Source organism: Hemitrygon akajei, chromosome 24 (genome assembly GCF_048418815.1).
Source record: "Hemitrygon akajei chromosome 24, sHemAka1.3, whole genome shotgun sequence".
Taxonomy (NCBI): domain Eukaryota; kingdom Metazoa; phylum Chordata; class Chondrichthyes; order Myliobatiformes; family Dasyatidae; genus Hemitrygon; species Hemitrygon akajei.
Window position 1 is genome coordinate 17637581 of NC_133147.1, and position 23003 is coordinate 17660583.

Here is a 23003-nt window from a genome sequence, read left to right on the forward strand (position 1 = left end):
GTGTGTGTGTGTGTGTGTGTGTGTGTCTTTGGATTTCCAGCATCTGCAGTCTCATGTTTACCATTTGCTTCCCCACTGTGAAGTCTCAGTGAGGGTTGCCTACCCTAAAGATGTTTAAATCTCCTCTTCAAGGGGAGTTCAGTGGGACACTCTCTCACCTCTCCAACTCTTCGACCACGAACTCACCCAGACATGTATAGCTATCCTCCTCCTCCCCCCCAGTAAAGGTGTCTTCCCCTTCCCTTTCCAGCCCTGAAAGAGAGTCTTGGTCCAAAACATCGACTGTTATTCATTTCCATAGATGCTGCTTGAGTTCCTCCAGCATTTTGAGTGTGTTACTGTGTTACTACCAGATAGATTGATACAAGGAACTTTACTACCAGGAAGAGTTGTACTGTATGCTTTACCAGCATAGGGACCAGTTCTGGGACCTTTACTACAGGAATGATCATTGATTGTTAAATATTTTAATGACTTAGATGTTATGGGATATTAACTCAAAATTTCCTGATGGTGGCAGCATAGCTACATAGAATGGTAAAGGGCACTGGTCTTCAGTCGGTGGAGCACAGTAAGACAAGGGAAATTATGGCACAGCATCATGAAACATTGGTAAAGTCATATCTGGAATATTGTGTGTTATTTTGGGCATCCACAGTATAAGAAGCTGTGGACTTGCAGTTTATTGAGGGCTAGATCTGTGGTACTTAAGGCCAGCGATCCAGGGTCCTCCAAGAACTCCAGATTCAACCTATGGGAGGACATCGTGAGAAAGAAAAGGCAATTCAGTGTGAAGTTAGAGACACATTCGAGTGCACGTCTGCTGTGGTAGGGTATACATCTTTCAAGTATGCGAGTACTTCCTACTTGATGATATCCAACAGACTGGCAAAGGTGCTTCACTCTCCATGGAGTTTGATGTCTTTTATTCCCGCTTTGAAATGGAGCATAAAACTACACCAGTGCAAATGACCACAGCATCTGGTGAATCCCTGTGGTCACTGTCTTGGAGACCGACATCAGAACATCCGTTGAGAGGGTGAAACCTCATAAGGCATCAGGCCCCGTTGTTCAGGTGATCCAAATCTCAGCTGAGAGTCAGAGAGATTGCATCAGCTGTAGACCTATTGTGGTGATAAGCAAACTGCTTGGGTAGAAGTTAGTTCTAGCCATCACCAACCTCACCAGTTGATAACCATCGAGGCAGCTCTTCTTGGAGACCAGCATACCCGATGACTATTTGATGCATGTAGGGCCTGATGGTGTACCTGGGAGGGTAGTGAAACCCGTGCCTGGAGTGTTCAAGTTCAAATTCAACTTTATTGTCATTCAACCCTACGCATGTACACAGCACAGGACTGGAAACAGCTGCAGAGTGTTGTAAACTCAGCCAGCCCCATCATCGACAGACAGACAGACTTTATTGATCCCAAGGGGAAATTGGGTTTTGTTTCCTTACAGTCGCACCAACCAAGAATAGTGTAGAAATATAGCAATATAAAACCATAAATAATTAAATAATAAGTAAATTATGCCAAGTGGAAATGTCCAGGACCAGCCTATTGGCTCAGGGTGTCTGACATTCCGAGGGAGGAGTTGTAAAGTTTGATGGCCACAGGCAGGAATAACTTCCTATGACGCTCAGTGTTACATCTCGGTGAAATGAGTCTCTGGCTGAATGTACTCCTGTGCCTAACCAGTACATTATGGAGTGGATGGGAGACATTGTCCAAGATGGCATGCAACTTGGACAGTGTCCTCTTTTCAGACACCACCGTCAGAGAGTCCAGTTCCATTCCCACAACATCACTGGCCTTACGAATGAGTTTGTTGATTCTGTTGGTGTCTGCTACTCTCAGCCTGCTGCCCCAGCACACAACAGCAAACATGATAGCACTGGCCACCACAGACTCATAGAACATCCTCAGCATCGTCCGGTAGATGTTAAAGGAACTCAGTCTCCTTAGGAAATAGAGACGGCTCTGACCCTTCTTGTAGACAGCCTCAGTGTTCTTTGACCAGTCCAGTTTATTGTCAATTCGTATCCCCAGGTATTTGTAATCCTCCACCATATCCACACTGACCCCTTGGATGGAAACAGGGGTCACCGGTGCCTTAGCCCTCCTCAGATCCAACACCAGCTCCTTAGTCTTTTTCACATTAAGCTGCAGATGATTCTGCTCACACCATGTGACAATGTTTCCCACCGTAACCCTGTACTCAGCCTCATCTCCCTTGCTGATGCATCCAACAATGGCAGAGTCATCAGAAAACTTCTGAAGATGGCAAGACTCTGTGCAGTAGTTGAAGTCCGAGGTGTAGATGGTGAAGAGGAAGGGAGACAGGACAGTCTCCTGGGGAGCCCCAGTGCTGCTGACCACTCTGTCTGACACACAGTGTTGCAAGCGCACGTACTGTGGTCTGCCACACCAACACTGGCCTCTACACCATCAAGGACATCTTCAAAAGGAGATGCCCCAAGAAGGCAGCATCCACCACCAAGGACCCCATCACCCAGGCCAGAAATAGCAAATACAAGAGGGTTTAATTTTAAGGTGATAAGGGGAATGTATAGGGAGATATCAGAAGTAGTTTTTAAAAAAAAATCAGTGGTAGATGTGTGGAATGCACCTCTTTTCATGACTACCATCAGGGAGGAGGTACAGGACACTCAGTCAATGTTTTAAGAATAACTTCTTCCCCTCTGCAATCAGATTTCTGAACAGACTATGACCTCATGAACACTACCTCACTACTTTTGCTGTTTTTGTTTTGCATTATTTATTCTGAGATGCACACAATCATTAGAGTCATAGATCAGGTAGATAGATGTAAACTTTTCCCCAGTCGAATAGGTGACTATTATTAGATTGGATATTTTAAAGTTAGGAGGAAGAGGTTTAGAGGGAGTAATATAACACAGAACAGTATTGCACAGTGCTTTGACTCATGATGTTCCACTGTCTTTCAGATTAACTAATCCTTCCCTCTCACATACATAGCTTTCCACTTCTCTTTCATCAATGTGTCTATCTAAAATTGCCCTAATCTACCTGCCTCTATTACCACCCTGGCAGAATGTTCCATACATCCCTACCACCCTCTGTGTAAAGAAACTTACTTCTGATATTCCCCCTGTACTTTCCTCCAATCACCTTAAAATTATGCCCCCCTATTGTTAGCCATTTCCGGTTGGGAAAATGTCTGTTTGTTCCCTCTATCTATGCCTCCTATCAACCGACCCATATGCAGCAAATCTCCTCTGCACCCTCTCTAAAACTTCCACATCTTTTCTATAATGAGGTGATCAGACGGAACACACTACTCCAAGTGTGGTCTAACCAGAGTTTTATAGAGCTGCAACATTGCCTAGTGGCTCTTGAACTCATTCTCCTGACCAAAGGATAACACTTCATACTCTTCTTAATCACCCTATCAACTTGCACAGCAATTTGTGGGATTGATGGATGAGGACCTCAAGATCACTCCCTCTGTTCCTCCATGCTGCCAAGAATCCTACTATTCTTTCTTCAAATTCAACATTCCAACAAAGCCTATCACTTCACATTTCTCAGAGTTGAATTCTATCTGCCACTTTTCAGACCAGCTCTGCATCCACTCAATGTCCCCATTGTAACCTACAACAACCTCTCACACCATCCACAACACCAACCTTCATGTCATCTGCAAGCTCACTAACCTATCCTTCCACTTCCTCATCCAAATCACAAAGAGCAGGTGTCCCTGAGGAACACCCTGGTCACTGACCTCCAGGCAGGATACACTCCATCTATTTCCACCCTCGGCTTTCTGTGAGCAAGCCAATTCTGAACCACACAGCCAAGTTTCCCTGGATCCCGTGCCTCCTGGCTTTCTGAATGAGGTGGCCATGGGGAACCTAGTCAAACGCCTTGTACACCACATCCACTGGTCTACCTTCAGTTTTGACACATCCTCAAAGAATTCAGTTAGTGCTGTGACACATGACATGCCTCTCACAAAGCCATACAGACTACCCTTAATTGGACCATGCTTTCCAAATGCTTATACTGTAAATCCTAACTCTAAGAATCCTCTCCAATAGTTTTCCCACCACAGGTGTAAGGATCGCTGATCTATAATTCCTAGATTTATTCCGACTACCTTTCTTGAACAAAAGCTTAACAAGCCACTCTCCAATCTTATTGTACTAGTCTTGTGGAAGTAGGGACACAAAGATCATTGCCGAAGACACAGCCATTTCTTTCCATAGTAACTTGGGGTACCTTTTGCCCAGCCATGGAGATTTATCTCTAATTTTCAGAGTGCAGAACTTGCATGTGCTATCCATGTCTAAGGTAAGGACATGTTCAGCATAGCTTTGTAGGCCAAAGGGCCTGCATTGTGCTGTAATGTCTCTTTAAATTGTAAGTGATTCCACTTGCTGGACTTTGCACTCTACCAAGGATTGGCACACTGTACTCTTCAAACACAATTAACGGCCCTTTGTACTTCGGATTTCTAACTTCAATTTACATTATGTCGCTAAACTTCCTTGCCAACTTCTCAGGAATGATGTTACATGTCCAGCAGGAGCTCACTTCCATCTACAGTAACAAAGATCCACATTGGGTACCTGGGCTCCTCTGCTCTGTTAACTTATTCCATTTCCCTCTCTGCTTGGATCATGTGTTATGACTTTATGATTCATTACGTTTCTTCCAAGACAGCTCACCATAACTGTGGTCATCTTTTGCAACAGTGCAAGCAGATCTTGTCTGGTTTTTTTTAAGTGTACTCTTCTGCTTGCTAATGGTCTTCTTCCTTCTGCAAGGATGCAAAATGAATCATCCCTTTTGCGCTTAGAACCGTAGCACCATAGAACATTACAGCACAGAAACAGGCCTTTTAGCCCTTCTTGGCTGTGCTGAACTGTTTTTCTGCCCAGTCTCACTGACCTGCACCTGGCCCATATCCCTCCATACACCCCTCATCCATGTACCTGTCCAAGTTTTTCTTAAATGTTAAAAGTGAGCCCATATTTACAACTTCATCCGGCAGCTCATTCCACACTCCCACCACTCTCTGTGTGAAGAAGCCCCCCCCCCCCTCCAATGTTCCCTTTAAACTTTTCCCCCTTCACTCTTAACCCATGTCCTCTGGTTTTTTCTCCCCTAGTCTCAGTGGAAAAAGCCTGCTTGAATTCACTCCATCTATACCCATCATAATTTTATACCCCACTATCAAATCTCCCCTCATTCTTCTACGCTCCTGGGAATAAAGTCCTAACCTATTCAACCTTTCTCTGTAACTCAGTTTCTCAAGTCCTGGCAACATCCTCCTAAACCTTCTCTGCACTCTTTCAACCTTATTAATATCCTTCCTGTAATTCAGTGACCAAAACTGTACACAATACTCCAAATTCGGCCTCACCAATGCCTTATACAACCTCACCACAACATTCCAACTCTTATACTTAATACTTTGATTTATAAAGGCCAATGTACCAAAAGCTCTCTTTACTACCCTATCTACCTGTGATGCCAATTTTAGGGAATTTTCTATCTGTATTCCTAGATCCCTCTGTTCTACTGCACTCCTCAGTGCCCTACCATTTACCTTGTATGTTCTACCTTGGTTTGTCCTTCCAAAGTGCAATACCTCACACTTGTCTGTATTAAACTCCATCTGCCATTTTTCAGCCCATTTTCCAGCTGGTCCAAATCCCTCTGCAAGCTTTGAAAACCTTCCTCACTGTCCACTACACCTCCAATCTTTGTATCATCAGCAAATTTACTGATCCAATTTACCACTTTATCATCTAGATCATTGATATAGATGACAAATAACAAAGGACCCAGCACTGATCCCTATGGCACACCACTAGTCACAGTCCTCCACTCAGAGAAGCAATCCTCCACTACCACTCTCTGACTTCTCCCATTGAACCAATGTCTAATCCAATTTACTACCTCACAATGTATACCTAGCGACTGAATCTTCCTAACTAACCTCCCATGCAGGACCTTGTCAAAGGCCTTACTGAAGTCCACGTAGACAACATCCACTGCCTTCCCTTCATCCACTTTCTTGGTAACCTCCTCGAAAAACTCTAACAGATTTGTTAAACATGACCTACCACGCACAAAGCCAAGTTGACTCTCCCTAATAAGTCCCTGTCCATCCAAGTACTTGTAGATCCTATCTCTTAGAAATCCTTCCAATAATTTACCTACTACAGACGTCAAACTTACCGGCCTACAATTTCCCGGATTACTTTTTGAGCCTCTTTTAAACATCGGAACAACATGAGCTATCCTCCAATCCTCTGGCACCTCACCCGTAGATACCGACATTTTAAATATATCTGCCAGGGCCCCTGCAATTTCAACACTAGTCTCCTTCAAGATCCGAGGGAATACCCTGTCAGGTCCTGGGGATTTATCTACTCTGATTTGTCTCAAGATAGCAAGCACTTCCTCCTCTTCAATCTGTATAGGTTCCATGACCTCACTACTTGTTTGCCTCATTTCCATTGACTCCATGCCAGTTTCCTTAGTAAATACAGATGCAAAAAAAAACCCATTTACGATCTCCCCCATTTCTTTTGGTTCCATACCTAGCTGACCACTCTGATCTTCAAGAGGACCAATTTTATCCCTTACTATTCTTTTGCTCTTAATATACCTGTAGAAGCTCTTTGGATTATCCTTCACCTTGACTGCCAAAGCTACCTCATGTCTTCTTTTAGCCCTCCTGATTTCTGTCTTAAGTGTTTTTTTTGCACTTTTTAATACTCCTCAAGTACCTTATTTGCTCCGTTTCCTATACATATCATAGATCTCTTGCTTCTTCTTTATCAGAGTTCCAATATCCCTAGAGAACCAAGGTTCCTTATTCTTATTCACTTTGCATTTAATCCTGACAGAAACATACAAACTCTGCATTCTCAAAATTTCTCCTTTGAAGGCTTTCCACTTATCAACGACATCCTTGCCAGAGAACAACCTGTCCCAATCCACACTTTTTAGATCCTTTTTCATTTCTCAAATTTGGCCTTTTTCCAGCTTCTGGAAATCATTCCATTAAGCTAGGCGTTCTATTTCAATTATTCTTGTTGCTTACCACAATATTTGCATCTGTTGTTGCTTTCTTTCTGTGCTTTGGTTGACTACAAGGACAGAATTTGATATCAGCTCTCTGCTCTCCAGCTCATCAAGTCAAATTGTAGACAGTTGAGAGGCCTTACAGGATTTGACTCATTTTGCAGGAGTCTGGTTCTCTTAACAGATGTTCCCTCAGTCCTACATCTCAAATTCTGCGAAAAAAAACAACTTCCTTTATTTATCAGAGATCTCTGAAGCCAAAATTTTCATGTCAGTCAAGTATGGGCCAAACATTCTTCCTTTTGCCTAACTTCTCCTGGAAAACTTGAATCTATCCACCATTGTGGAGAGGGTTGCAATAATTCTTAAAGGTTTTAACAAGCTCTCTCAGCATTTCTTTGCCAGGTCTGGTTGTTCAGTAAGACCCTCTTCCCCATGTACCAACCAGGTAGCAACTACATCACCAACACGAGAAAATCCAGAAATCCAAAGCAACACATACAAAATGCTGGAGGAACTCAGCAGGTCAGGCAGCATCTATGGAAATGAATAAACATTCCACGTTTCGGGCCGAGACAACTTCATCAGGACTGGAAAGGAGTCAAACCAAGAAGGAAGGGGAGAGGAGGAAGAAGGACAAGGTGGCAGGTGATAGGTGGAGCTGGGAGAGGTTTGCCAGTTTGATCAGCCCATGGCCTCCTCTACTGCCACGATGAGGCCACACTCAGGTTGGAGGAACAACACCTTATATTCCGTCTGGGTAGCCTCCAACCTGATGGCATGAATATCACCTTCTCAAACTTTCAGTAATTGCCCTCTGCCCCTTCACCATTCCTGTTTCCCTCTTTCACCTCATTTCCTTATCATCACCTCTTTCTGGTTCTCCTCCCCCTTCCCTTTCTTCCATGGTCTTCTCTCCTCTCCTGTCACATTCCCCCTTCTCCAGCCCTTTATCTCCTTCACAAATCAATTTCCCAGCTCCTTACTTCACACCTTCTCCTGCTCCCAGTTTCACCTCTCACCTGCTACCTTGTCCTTCTTCCTCCCCTCCTCCCACCTTCTTAGTCTAACTCTTTCCCACTTCTTTTCCAGTCCTGATGAAGGGTCTTGGCCCAAAACATTGACAGTTTACTCTTCTCCATAGATGCTGCCTGACCTGCCGAGTTCCTCCAGCATTTTGTCTGTGTAGTAACTGCATCAATTTTGTTACCTTCTCTTCGTTAGCCAATGCCCTCTCAGTATAGATAGAAAATTCCTGCCTTCTTTTTCCACGAATCTGGCAAGTTGCATGCCCCAGAATCCAGTTGCTGAGGACATTTTATCTGCTCCACCTACCAATATTCAAACAGGTAATGTATCATCAAATGGGTAGAATCCAAGACTGTTGTTTCCAGTTACAAGGCTTTGCCATGACCATATCCTACCTCAGTGGAGCTAGATTTGTTTAGTTTCATCATGCAGCTGTCACACCCTACCTCTGTAAATTAAATGCAAGGTCTATCTCGTTGTGTACCATTCAGCTTGCTCTTCTTTTTTCTTTTCACAATATTTTTATTCAGAAGAAAAAACAAGACTTACAGAGTGCAACACATAGATACATCTCAACATAAATTGTGTACATTCATATATTGTAATAAAATTGATCAAAATGTTATAGCATATCACATAAAGGTATACCACTCTGTAATCAAAAATTTAAAGATAGGTCATACATCATAAAAGAAATTTTTTATATAAAAAAGTCAACCCCCTACCAACTACCAAAGAAAAAAGCTGATGGATGATAATGGATAATTAGAAAAAAAACATATTCGCTTAAGAAGAGAAGATAGAAAAATACATAAAATCTGTGCACTGTTAAACTTCATAAATTGGAAAAGTAATTTAGGAAAGGTCCCCAGATATCATAAAAAGATTGTTTCGAATTTAAGACTGAGCAGCGGATCTTCTCTATTGCTCTTCTAACATAGAAAAGCAAAGCCACAACAAGTTCAGAGTGGTTCACGTTATTAATGTATTTATTAGTTCACTTGAAATGGAAGGTATACTTCCAGCCAAGTTTCGTCTGGAAATATAGCATCAATCTAATGTTTCAACCAAAGCACTTTTATACTTAAAAAAAAATAAAACAAGAGAACAGTACTGCGGCATTAAAGCCAGGACCAACATGCTCCAGGACAGCTTCTCCCACCAGGCCATCAGACTGATTAATTTACGCTGACACAATTGTATTTCTAAGCTATATTGACTGTCTGTTGTATATCTTACTGTACATACTATTTATTACAAATCACTACAATTTGCACATTGCATATCCAGACAGAGGCGTAACAAAGATTTTTACTCATTTATACGAGGGATGCAAGAAATAAAGTCAATTCAATAATTAGGTTGCTCCATTCTATAACATTACTTTCCTTTATCCTTATCTAGTTCTCACATTTGTTCTTTAGAAGCTCCATCTTATTGTCAAAACATCCACCCTGCCATAAAAAACCCATCTCTTGTCATAAGACACACATCTTAATAAAACATTCACAGACCAAACCAGCAAAGCACCTTGGGATTTCTTAGGTTCCCTCTTGTTCACATCACATTTTACAAACATTGCAAATCCATAAAGACTTCAGCGTTACAGATATATCTCCACAATCTCTTCCACTCCATATTTTATCACCCCAATAGGTCTACATCAGATACATTCTCACTGCCTCTCCACTCAGCCTTGGATCACCTAGACAATAGCCATACCTACGTCAGGTTGCTGGTTATTGATTGACTATAGCTCAGTGTTCAACACAATCATACCCTCAGTTCTAATCAACAAACTCCAAAACCTGGGCCTTTGTACTATTGTGTATTTAATATTTCAATAATATTAGAGTAATATTGTAAATATCTTGTTTTATAAGCATTTTTTGTTGTTCAATATTAGTAATTCATTATGGGTTATATATAAAAGTCGTCTGACGGCGTCTGAACCCTTAGTGCCTAGGTGGCACATGGGGCCTCTCGGTTTCTGTAGCGGTAAAGATTTTACAGGGTGGGGTTGCTGGCCCTACAGCCAATCCCCAATGTGGAGGACCAGGTGCTGTATTTGTCTGGCCCTTCACCTGGAACCTGCCCAGCAAGGTTGAAGTTACCAGGGCTGAAGTCCCAGCTGATATAGCTCCCAGGATCATTAAGGCACACAATCTTCCCCACCACGATAAGGAACAGCACATAGGGAAGTATACAAAAGTACGTGCATGGTATATATTATACCTCGCCATACGTGCGCACCTCACTAACGGTAAAAATCAAAGTTAGACTCGTGTTCCTAGCTTCCTTGTTTTCCTTTCAATTAGTTTTAATGCTTCATGGTTACAAAACATAACAGTGGCGAGGTATTTTTAAAATTAACCCGAGACGATCAATAACCAGCCAGTTGAAGTGCAGCAAGATGTTTGGGTTTAAAAAAAACATGCGAGGAACAGTTATGTAAAAAAACACAGCACCGCAAATGATTTTTCAGGAACAGACAGGGACTGTCGAGTTAAGAAAGAAAGACAGAAAATGAAAGAATTCATGGGTGACAATAATAATAAATACAGAAGCAGAAATGGCTGGTTATAATCTGAAAGATTGAAGTGTTTGATTACACAACAGATCACTGGATATTGTAGATGGAATGATGGAGTAGTATTTTAAAGCAAACGGAATAGCCAATGAGAAACAAGTACCAATTTTGCTGCACGCATTGCGTTTAAAGGCCTACAGTTTGCTTGGATGGTTGACTGCTCCAACCAGATCAGCTGAAATGAGCTTTACTGATCTGGTAAAAGCAATGCAGGAACATCTAGAGCTGAAACCATTGTTGACTGCAGAACACCAAGTTTCATAAGCGGAATTAAAAGAAAGGGGGAGTCCATTTCAGTGACGAGGTTGTCTGAGCATCGTCAGTTCAGTAATGGGCTTAATGATGCATTGAAAGACCAGTTAGTTTGTGGAATCTTCCAAGAAAACATTCAAGCACGGCTCCTAAGTGAAGCACAACTTACATTTATAAGAGCAATTGAAATTGCTGTATTAATGGAAACAGCAGAGACACAATTGAGATGCAGTCAGGAATGAAACTGAGCGCAAACAAAATTGCAGCATCTAAACAGAAACCAGCCAGGCCGAGCAAATCGTGTTACTGTTATGGTAGGGACTCACTTACACCAGACTATTGAAGATGTAAAGGTGAAAGATCCAGAAAAATCCCCCATGAGGACCACAACCTTGTCATTGGGTTTAGAGGCTCGCGTGCCTCAATGACCTGGAGAGCTGTGCTGGCTGGAGTCAGGGCTTTATGTTTCTGCTCTTGGTGGGGTCACCCATGCCAAACAGGTCAAAGGGTAGAGGCCAGAAAGAGTGGTGCACTAGTCCTCCAGGTTTGGCTGTTCAACTCAGGGCTAAAAACTTTGACTGATAAAACAAAATTGTTATGGAAGCAGCTATGAAGATTCCTCCTACTTCTGGGTGTGACAGTATTCCTGAGTCTCCACCCAGGACTTGCATGACTGACAGTAGTGTAAACAGAGAGGAAGCTACTGATGTGGTGAAGGAAGCATTGATCACTGCCAGATATGGAGGACCTTCAATACTGCCCAAAATACCAGAGATGCAATGGGCAGCAAGTTGCAGAAAATGCAACAAAGCATAAACCTTTGGCAGCAATTCCAGCCTTGAGTCTGTGTGGATAGGTCTCTATCAGCTTTGCACATTTGGACACTGCAATTCCACCCCCCCCCCCCCCAATTCTTCTTTACAAAACTGCTCAAGCTCTGTCAGATTGGATGGGGCTGTTTACTCGCAATCCCTTTTCAAGTCCAGCCACAATTTTTAAATTGGATTGAGGTCTGGACTTTGACTTTGTCACTCCAGGACATTAACTTTGTTGCTTTAAAGCTATTCCTGTGCAGTTTTGGCTTTATGCTTGGGGTCATTGTTTTGCTGGAAAACAAATCTTCTCCCAAGTCACAATTCTCTTGCAAAATGCATCAGGTTTTCCTCAAGTATTTCCCTGTATTCATTTTACCCTCTACATTCACAAGCCTTCCAGGGCCTGCTGCAGCGAAGCATCCCCACAGCATGATGCAGCCACCACCATGCTTCACGGTAGGGATGGTGTGTTCTTGATGATGTGTGGTGTTGGTTTATGCCAAAACATAGCGTTTAGTCTGATGGCCTAAAAGCTCAATTTTTGTTTCATCAGATCATAGAACCTTCTTCCTGCTGACTTCAGAGTTTCCCACATGCCTTCTGGAAAACTCTAGTCGAGATTTCATGTGAGTTTCCCCCCCCCACCCCCAAAAGTGGCTTTCTCTTTGCCGCTCTCCCATAAAGCTGCAACAGGCGAAGCACTCAGGCAACAGTTGTATGCGCAGTCTCTCTCATCTTAGCCATTGAAGCTTGTGATTCCTCCAGAGATATCATAGGTCTCCTGGTGGCCTCCCTCACTAGTCCCCTTCTTGCACGGTCACTCAGTTTTTGAGGACGGCCTGTCCTAGGCAGATTTACAGCTGTGCCATATTCTTTTCATTTCTTGATGATTGAAATAACTGTATTCCAAAGGATATTCAATGACTTCAAAATGTTCTTGTATCCATCTCCTGACTTGTGCTTTTCAATAACCTTTTTGCAGAGTAGCTTGGAGTGTTCTTTTGCTTTCACAGTGGAGTTTTTGCCGGGATACTGACTCAACAGCAGTGGGACCTTCCAGATCCTGGTGCATTTTTACTACAATCAATTTAAACACCTTGACAGCACGCAGGTGATCTCCATTTAACTAATTTATGTGACTTCTAAAACCAATTGGCTGCACTAGTGATGATTCAGTGAGTCATATTACAGGGGGTGAATTCTTATACAGTCAATTGTTTTGTATTTGTAATTAATTTAGATCACTTTGTAGAGATCTCTTTTCACTTTGACACGAAAGAGTCTTTTTCTGTTGATCAGTGTCAAAAAAAAGTGAAATTAAATCCATTGTGAGTCAACGTTGTAAAACAATAAAACATGAAAACCTCCAGGGTGTGGGGGAGGGGGGAAGAGGTGCGAATAAACTTTATAGGCACTGTATATATTTACTGTAATTATTTTTTTCTATAATTATCATGTATTGCATTGTACTGCTGCTGCAAAGTTAATAAATTTCACGACATATACCGGTGATATTAAACCTGAATCTGATTCTGATTCCAGTTTTAACTGCAAATTTCTATTCAAGATTATAAAGACATCAAGTAGATCATTTAATGAAAATTATATTTCCATTTTTGTCTCATTCACAATACATCGGTGTTTATGCAACATGTATTGCAAAATGCATTTTATGATCTTGAAACTGTGTTAGAAGGAAATGAAAGCTTGTCAAGTTGATTACTTACGATTCATAATTGCTTGAATTTCATATACTGGTGAAATGATCAGTTCCCCATTAAAATGACTGGGTGTGCAGACTCCTTCAGTTTCAACTAATTTTACTCTCCTTTTTGTTAGAGTTTTTGATTCAATGATTTCCTTGACTGTGTACAATTTGTTATCTTCACATTCATTAAAATGCCCTTTTAGCAGTAATGGAAGCCAAACATGGTATTGCTCAGAACTGCTGTTGACGGTACAATCTGCATACATATGTCCCTCGTAGAGCTTTGTTGAAATGATTGTTATGGGATTTCCCTTCCGAACAACAGCATGCTCAGTGACAATATCAGTCAAGGACTGGAAAGTGATTACTTCTGAACCACCTTCCTCAATTTCTCTTGACTTAATTATTTCTTCAATTGAGCTGAAAGGAAATTCTTCAGGAATAAGCTTGAAGTTCCCTGTGAAGAGAAAAAGCTCAAAGTAAGTTTCATTATCAGAATACATGCACGTCACCACACACAACCCTGAGATTCATTTTCCTGCGGGCATACTCAGCAAATCTATAGACTGTAACAGGATCAATGAAAGATCAACTAGAAGACAACAAACTGTGCCAATGCAAACATAAATAGCAATCAATAATGAGAACATGAAATAACAAGATGAGAGTCCTTAAAGTGAGATAATTGGTTGTGGGAACATCTCAATGGATGGGCCAGTGAGTGTAGTCATCCCCTTCCCCCCTCCCCCAAAGAGCCTGATGGTTGAGGGGTAGTTACTGTTCTTGAACCTGGTGCGAGACCTGAGGCTCTTGTACCTTCTATCTGATGGCAACAGCAAGGAAAGAGCATGGCCTGGGTGGTGCGGATCTCTGATGATGGATGTTGCTTTCCTACAACAGCAATGATGTGTACGTACGCTCCTGTGAGATTTTTGTTGTTCTACGATACCGTACAGATTTGAATGCAATCTTTAGACGAGAGGTCACATTAGCAAGTGCAGACTCAAGTCTTGAAGAATCTCAACCAGCATTGGTTATCTGCAATGAATTCTGGTTTTGGCATTGGTTTGTTACTATATCTATCTTTGGAAAGAAACTGACAGGAAGACATTACAGTATGGATTGGAAGTGAAATATGAACTACCATTGAAATTGATATTGAATTTGTTGAAATTAAAGAAGTTAAGGCACCATTTCCTTAAAACCACCACAGTACAGTGAAGCTCATATGAGGAACTAACTAAGCTAAAGATGCAAGCACTGTTTCCTGGTAAACTGTTTACAATCATTTTTTCTGGTGAAATCCTATTTGTTTTTGAGTGACCTTTGTCAATACACTGAAAGTCAAAGTCCTAAATATTGAGAGGTCTCTATGAGCAGCTTATGAGTCTTCCATCTCCAAGGTCACCAGTTCAATGCCCTTGGAGTAGAAGCAGCATCCACCAGCAAATGCTTCAACCGATCCTTGGAGATTGGGCAGGTGAAAGTTTTTGGTTGACTCGATCTATTTTTTTTTGCCCTCTTGTATCTCACCAAAACTCACTCTGAATTTAAATACGAATATATTTATTCCGGAGAGGTTGAGTTGTCGGGTGAACGATTAGTTGTTGTTGTACTGCAGATCATGGTCTTTCGTGGGGGCGTGCTTGGTGGGTGGAGGGTGCTGATACATATTTTTGGGCTGAAGTGAGTGGGGGAGGAGTAGGTCATTGCTTTGCTGCTGTTTGTGTGTGGAAGGGGAGTGGTGGGGGGGGTTAGAGTTCTAAAGTTTTTGACTGTCACTCATTCTTAGGGGCACTTCTGTTTTCGTGGATGTCTGTGAAGAACAGGAATTTCAGGTTTCTCTGATATTAAATGGAACTATTGAACTACTATATATTGCTGGGGTGGGGAAGAAAATGAGGCACATTCTGAAAACTTTACAGCAACAAGTCATGATAAATAAAGAGGCAAAAAGCATAACAAGGGAACAAACTGAAATAAAAGTACAGAGATTAACTTTGGGGCAGCTGAAAATTGAGAAAGAGTACATATTCAAGAGGCATGAACTTGAACCTGTCTTTTAATAAATGGTGGCTGGCCTGCTGTTAGCTATTTAGATTTTATAGGAAGCTAGAGATGACATAATTGTACTGTAAATCTTTAATTTTATTTGATCTTCTTTACACTGAGCTGCATTCCTCGTCTCATTAAAACAGATGACATACTCACAGGAAACTCTATTCTGGTAGTATCTGGCTGAAGTCAAATGAGCTGTGTTACAACTCCTGGTGGGATAACATCTATAAGATCATAAGATATAGGAGCAGAATCAGGCCATTTGGCCCATTGAGTCTGCTCTGCCATTTCATCATGGCTGATCCATTTCCATCTTAGCCCCAGTCTCTTGTCTTCTCCCCATATCCCTTGTGCCCTGATTAATCACCAATCTATCAATCTCAGCCTTAAATATACTCAATGATGTGTCCTCTGCAGCTGCCTGTGGCAATGAAATCCACAGATTCCTCATCTCCATTCTAAATAGATGCCCCTCTATTCTGAGGCTGTGCCCTCTGGTCCTAGACTTCCCCACCATAGGAAACATCCTTTCCACATCCACTCTACTGAGGCGCTTCAGAATAAGGTAGATGAACTTGTAGCACAGTTACAGATTGACATGTATGGCGTTGTGAGCATCACTGAGAGAAGACTGTAGCTGGGAGCTTAATGCCCAACGATACACATTGTATCCAAAGGACAAGCAGATCAGCAGAGGGCATGGCATGGCTCTGTTGGTAAAAACTGAAATCAAATTATTAGAAAGCAGTGACATAGGGTCAGAAGGTTTCGAATCTTTGTGGATAGAGCTAAGGGATGGTAGCTCATCTCGGAGAGGGAAAACTCCGATTTCAAACCTCCGCTGCCTTGCGGCTGTACCCGCTCACGGGAAAGGCTTTGGGAGTAAACCCCGAGGGAAAATCTGGAGTCGGAGGTCCCAAAGGCGGCTGACTGCTGTACCCAGCACTGGCACAGCAACTCCTGCGATGCTGCTGGCACCAAACTGTATTGACTTTCGTCATTCCTTTGGACCTGTCATCAACATGGAGGGGGGCGGGTCCCACTGCATGGGCAACAGACAGATCTCTATATCAACTCTGCTCTGGCTGGTGCCCTGGAGAAGCCACTCCCAGTGACTACCAGAGGCGCAGTACCCATGGTCGACCACAACCGACGGAGGCCACACATAAGGGACTCTAAGGGTAAAAAGACTGATGGGTTTATATATAGACCCCAAAACAATAGTAAAGATGTGGTCTACTAATTATAACAGGAGATAAAAAATGCATGCCAAATAGGACAGTCGAGAGGGATTTTAATATGCAGGTAGATTGGGAAAATCAGGCTGGTGCTGGATCTTAAGAGGGGAAATTTCTAGAATGCCTATGAGATGGCTTTGTAGAGCAGCTCGTAGTCAAGCCCACTAGGGGGATCAGCTATTCTGGATTGGCTGTTATGCAAGTAATGAACCGGAATCATTTAGGGAGTGCAAGGTAATGGATGACTTGGGGGCCAGTGATCATGATATAATCAAATTCACCCTGATATCTGAGAAGGGGAAGCCAAGTCAGTGTATCAGTATTACAGTGGAGTAAAGGGAACTACAGAGGCATGAGAGAGGAGTTGGCTAGAATTGGTTGGAAAAGAACACTGGCAGGGTTGATGGCAGAGCAGCAATAGCTGGAATTCGGAAGGTGAAGGATATATACATCCCAAAGAAGAAAAAATATTCTAAGGCAGGATGACACAACTGTGGCTAACAAGAGAAGTCAAAGCCAACATAAAAGCCAAAGAGAGGGTATATAATAAGGCAAAGATTAGTGGGAAGTTGGAGGATAAGGAGACATCTAAAAACCAACAGAAGGAACTTAAAAAGTCATAAGAAGGAAAAGATGAAATATGATGGTAAGCTAGCCAATAATATTAAAGAGGATATCAAAAATTTCTTCAGATACATTAAGTGTAAAAAAAAAGAGGAGAAAGTAGATCTTAGACCCCTGAAAACAATGCTGAAGAGGTAGTAATGGAGGACAAAGAAATGGTGGATGAATGGAATAAGTATTTTGCATCAGTCTTCACTGTAGGAGACACTAGCAGTATGCCAGAAGATTAAAAGTGTCACGGGGCAGAAGTGTGTGAAATTCCATTCTTCGGGAGAAGGTTCGTGGGAAACTGAAAGGTCTGAAAGTAGACAAGTCACTTGGACCAGATGAACAACACCTCTGAAAGAAGTGGCTAAAGAGATTGTGAGAGGCATTAGTGATGATCTTTCAGGAATCAATTGATTCTGGCATGGCTCCAGAGGATTTAAAAATTGCAAATGTCACTCTATTCTTCAAAAAGGGAGAAAGGCAGAAGAAAGGAAATACTAGGCCAGTTAGTCTGACCTCAGTGGTTGAGAAGATGTTGGAGTTGATTGTTAAGGATTTGGCTTCGGGATACTTGGAGGCACATGATAAAATAATCCGTAGTCAGCATGGTTTTCATGGGAAAATCTTGCCTGGCAAATCTGTTGGAACTCTGAAGAAATAGCAAGCAGGACAGACAAGGAGGATCAGTGTGCTTGGATTTTCAGAAGGCCTTTGACAAGGTGCCCCACATGAGGCCGCTTAACAAGTTAAGTATTACAGGAAAGATACTAGCATGGATAAAGCAGTGGCTGATTCGCAGGAGGCAAGGTGTGGGAATAAAGGGAGATTCTTCTGGTTGGCTGCTAGTGACTACTAGTGTTCCACCGGGGTCCATGTTGGGGCTGCTTCTTTTTATGTTATATGTCAATTACCAGGATGACAGAATTCATGGCTTTGCAGCCAAGTTTGCAGACAATATGAAGATAGGTGGAGGGGCAGGTAGTTTTGAGGAGGTAGAGGGGATACAGAAGAACTTAAACATATTGAGAGGATGTGCAAAGAAGTGGCAGGTGGAATCCAATGTTGGGAAGAGTGTGGTCATGCACTTTAGTAGAAGAAATAAAAAGGTTAATTATTTTCTAAACGGGGAAAAAAATCAAAAACCGGAGGTGCAATGGGACTTGAGAGACCTTATGCAGGATTACTTAAAGATCAATTTGCAGGTTGAATCAGTGGTGAGGAAGCTAAATGTGATGTTAGCATTCATTTTGAGAGGATTAGAATACATAAACAAGGATGTAATGTTGAAGCTTTATAAAGCACTGGTAAGGCCTCACTTGGAGTTTTGTAGGCAGTTTTGGGCTCTTTATTTAAGAAAGGATGTGCTGACACTACAGGGTTCAAAGGAGGTTCACAAAAATAATTCCAGGATCGAATGGCTTGTCAAATGAGGAGCTTTTGATGGCTCTGGGCCTGTAGTCTCTGGATTTCAGAAGAATGATGGGTGACCTTATTGAAACCTATTGAACATTGAACAGCCTTGATAGAGGGGATATGGAGAGGATATTTCTTATGGTGGAATAGTTTAAGAATAAAGCACGCAGCCTCAGAAAAGAAGGGTGTCCTTTGAGAAGGGAGACATGGAGGAATTTCTTTAGCCAGAGGGTGGTGAATCTGTGGAATTCTTTGCCACAAGCGGTTGTGGAGGCCAAGTCATTGAGTATATTTAAAACAGAGGTTGATAGATTTTTGATTAGTCAGAGCATGAAGGGAGAAGGCAGGAGATTGGGGCCAAGAGGGAAAATAGATCAGCCACGATGAAATAGTTGAGCAGACTCAATGGGCCAAATGGCCTAATTCTGCTCCTATATCTTATTGTCTATGTCATTAAAATTATTGGAAAAATGGACAGTGAAGATCATGTGAAATTACAGTGGGATCTTGATAAACTGCATAATGAGCTGCTAAATGGCAAATTGAGTTTAGTTTGGATTTTTTTGTTTCAAGGTCTTTCTGCATTTTTGTAAGAGAAACTAAAGCAGGACTTATATAGTAAATTTTACAGGATTATTATAGAATAAAGAGACCTGCGGTTGCACGTACTTAGTTCCTTAAATGTTGCAATGCAGACTTGGTGCACATGCCTTATCAGTCAGAATACTGAGCATAGGGGTTGTTGCAGCCGATTAAGATGTTGGTGAGGCTACATTTGGAGTATTGCGTACAGTTCTGGTCACCCTGCTATAGGAAGGATTATCAAGATGAAGAGGGTACAAAATAACTTGCAAGTATTTTACTGGGACCAGAAGGCTAGAGGTACAAGGATTGACTGGATGGGCTAGGTATGGAACATAGGAGACTAAGGGGTATCCTTATGGAGGTTTGTAAAAGTTAGTAGCTAAAGTCTTTTTCCGCTGGGCAAGGTGTGTCCAAAATTAGACAGCTTGAGGTTAAAGTGAGAGGAGAAAGATGTGAAAAGCTTGAGAACCAACTGGTCAATAAAAGGAAAGCCCTGCAGAAAAGTGATAGAGGCAGTACAATTGTAACTTTTAAAAGACATTTGGACAGATACATGGATGGGAAAAGTTTAGTGGGAAATGAAGCGAATGCAGGTAAATGGGACTAGCTCCTTTAGGCAACTTGATCACCATGGAAACTTTGGGTCGAAGGGCTTGTATCTGAACTATGTGTAGCTCCATGACCATGAACCTCCTCTAGACACTTTCCCAAGCTTCCACACCCTTCCTATAATGAGAACACCACACTCCAAATATGGCCTGATCCAAGTTTTATACAGGAGACTCCATGTGATTTGCTGACTCATATATTCAATGCCCTGACTGATGAAGGGAAGCATGTTTCATGGCTTCTTTGCCACCCTATCTACTTGTGATACCACCTTCCGGGAACTATGGATTTGGATCCAAAATTCCCTTCTACATTTATGTTCCATCTACTGCCATTTACTGTGCACATTCTCCTTTACATCTCACACTTGCCTGGATTATACGTCATCTGCCATTTCTACATAAGATATCCTTTTGTACTCAATGACAACCTTCTTCACTGTCGACGTCTACACCAATTTTTATGTTGTATGCAAACTTGCTAATCAATCATCTACATTTTTGTCCAAGTCACAGATGTCACTGGACAAAGATTTTGCTTCCTGAATACTTTTGGCAGCACTTTATGAATTTTGGGCTGCTTATCATGAAAATCACTATGAAATTTCCTTATCATGCACTTTTAAAAAAAATTGCCTATACTTGTTACTTCAATTCATAATTCAAGTCAGAATAACTGATGCCAAGATTAAGGAAGGCATTTTGGTTGGTCCACAAATCAAACAGGTCATCAATGACAGGTAATTTGAAGGACTTCTAGTGGGACTGGAGGGAAGAAAAATTTTAAATCGCATGGAAGGCATTCAAGGCTGTTGCTGAAAATGCTCTTGGCAACTACAGAGCACCAAACTACGTGCAGCTGGTTGACAACATGCTTCAGACATACAAAACCATGAAGTGCAACATGTCACTCAAAAGTTCATTCTTTACATTCCCCTTTAGACTTCCTCTCTGCAAATCTTGCCGCTGTCGGCGCTGAGCACGGTGAAAGGTTTCACCAGGACATTGCGAACATGGAGAAATGGTATCAGGGCAATTGGAATCCATCAATACTGGCTGTTTATTGTTGGACACTTAAGTGAGAAGCCTCAGACACTGAGTACAAATGAAAATCATCAACAAAACATTCTTAGCTCCCAGCACTGATCCCTGTGGAATAGACTTCCAGTCAGAAGAGCATCCACTCCACCACTAATTCTACCCCAGCTACCTGGCTCCATTTGCCTCACACACCCCTCCTCACCCGATTTCACCTACTGCCTGCCAGTCCCTACCTCACATATCCCACACAGAAAGAATCAGGTTTAGCATCAGAGACATGTGTCATGAAATTTGTTGTAATGCAGCAACATTGCATTATAATACGTAATAATGAAAATATTAAATTACAGTAACTAATTCACTTTTGCAGCCAATCTTTAGGCCTGAATGTGGATTGTAGATTAAGTTTAAAATGCAGCCTTGTACAATAGTTCATAGAGCTGTGGACTTCAGTTAACTGATAAACCAGACAGTGCTGATTAACATTCATTTTGGGTGTCTGGAGTGTGTGTGTGTGTATAAAGAAGGAGGTCTGAAAACTATATGTACCGCAAAGGAAGCATTGTAGATACATTGTAACCATAGAATTGTCCTTTGATCTTCAGCATACAAAATATCATGTAATACTGGATTGAACAGGCCTCTTCCTTCAGAGTGTCTCATTTTGTTGAATAAAAGACATAGGAACATAAGCAAGAGTAAGCCATCCGGCCCATTGAGCCAACTCTGCCATTCAATAAGATCATGGCTGATCTGGCCATGGACTCATCTCCACCTACCTGCCTTCCCCCACACCCCCAAATCTTTAATTCCCCTACTATGCAAAAATCTATTCAACCTTGTCTTAAATGTATTTACTGAGGTAGCCTCCACTGCTTCATTGGGCAGAGAATTCCACAGGTTCACCACCCCCATTAAATTAATAAAGTAGTGCAAAAAGAGAGGGAGAAAAAAGTATGAGGTAGTGTTCACGGGTTCAATGTCCATCCAGAAATCGGATGGCAGAGGGGAAGAAGTTGTCCCTGAATCATTGTGTGTCTTCAGGCTTCTGTACCTCCTTCCTGATGGTAGCCATGAGAAGAGAGACTCTGGCTATCTCTTGCCTACATTCTCAATCCCAATACAGGGTCCTAACCTGGAACATTGGCCATTCCTCTGCCTCCACAGATGCCGCCTGACCCACCGAGTTCTTCCAGCAGTTTGCTTTTGTCCAGATTGCAACATCTACAATCTCTCACATCTGCACCTTGCAGCTGTTGTGCTCTCCCTAAGAAGAGAAGGGAGAGCAGATGCAAGTGGCAGATTTGCCTATACATGGTAATGTATTTGCACTTTCTCAGAAAGGGTCTAAGCAGTTTACAGCAGAAAAGAAAAGAACATTTTGATCTGTGGTCACTGTTTTAAATAGGAAAAAATAGTAGCTAATCAGTTCCATCTCGAACCATCACCCTGTTACCTGGTTCCGTTTATCATTTTTTGTTCTTATCAGATTAAAGCATCTGCAGCCTCTTGTCACCTTCCAATATCTGTCATTATCTCCACCTCTCTCCTTGCCTACAGAAGAAGCTCCTTGAAACAGTAACGTGATTATAATCTACAGTGCCAATAAAAGGTATTCACCCCCTCGCCCTAGGAAGTTTTCATGTTTTACTGTTTTACAACATTGATTCACAGTGGATTTAATTTGGCTTTGTTTTGGACACTGATCAACAGAAAAAGACTCTTTAGAGTCAAAGTGAAATCAGATCTCTACAAAGTGATGTAAATAAATTATAAATATAAAACACAAAATATCTGATTGCACAAATATTCACCAGATCTACAGTCAGTATTTAGTGGATGCACCCTTAGCAGCAATTACAGCTTTGAGTCTGTGTGGACAGGTCTCTCAAATCTGCACCTTGCATCTGTTGTCCTCTGTCTAAGCAGATGTAAACAATTCTGTGAAGAGAAGGGAGAGCAGCTGCGA

The 23003-nt window shown here is 41.9% G+C and overlaps 1 protein-coding gene and 1 long non-coding RNA gene across 4 annotated transcripts in view; one reads left to right on the plus strand and one right to left on the minus strand.

The window, feature by feature from the left end:
• The window catches only part of LOC140715912 (uncharacterized), a 91300-nt gene that overhangs the window by 37611 nt on the left and 30686 nt on the right, over nt 1-23003 (plus strand). For 2 of the 3 annotated variants that reach the window (XR_012096212.1, XR_012096213.1), the window contains exon 3: nt 12785-12882. The exons of the other annotated variant lie outside the window; for it this stretch is intronic. This is a non-coding gene — a long non-coding RNA (uncharacterized lncRNA). The remainder of the gene's footprint in view (nt 1-12784; nt 12883-23003) is intronic. 3 annotated transcript variants of the gene reach the window in all.
• Nucleotides 1-23003, minus strand: part of themis2 (thymocyte selection associated family member 2) — a 79993-nt gene that overhangs the window by 36396 nt on the left and 20594 nt on the right. Inside the window, exon 3 of the mRNA XM_073028432.1 lies at nt 13499-13936. Within this exon, the coding sequence (XP_072884533.1) occupies nt 13499-13936 (438 nt within the window). The remainder of the gene's footprint in view (nt 1-13498; nt 13937-23003) is intronic.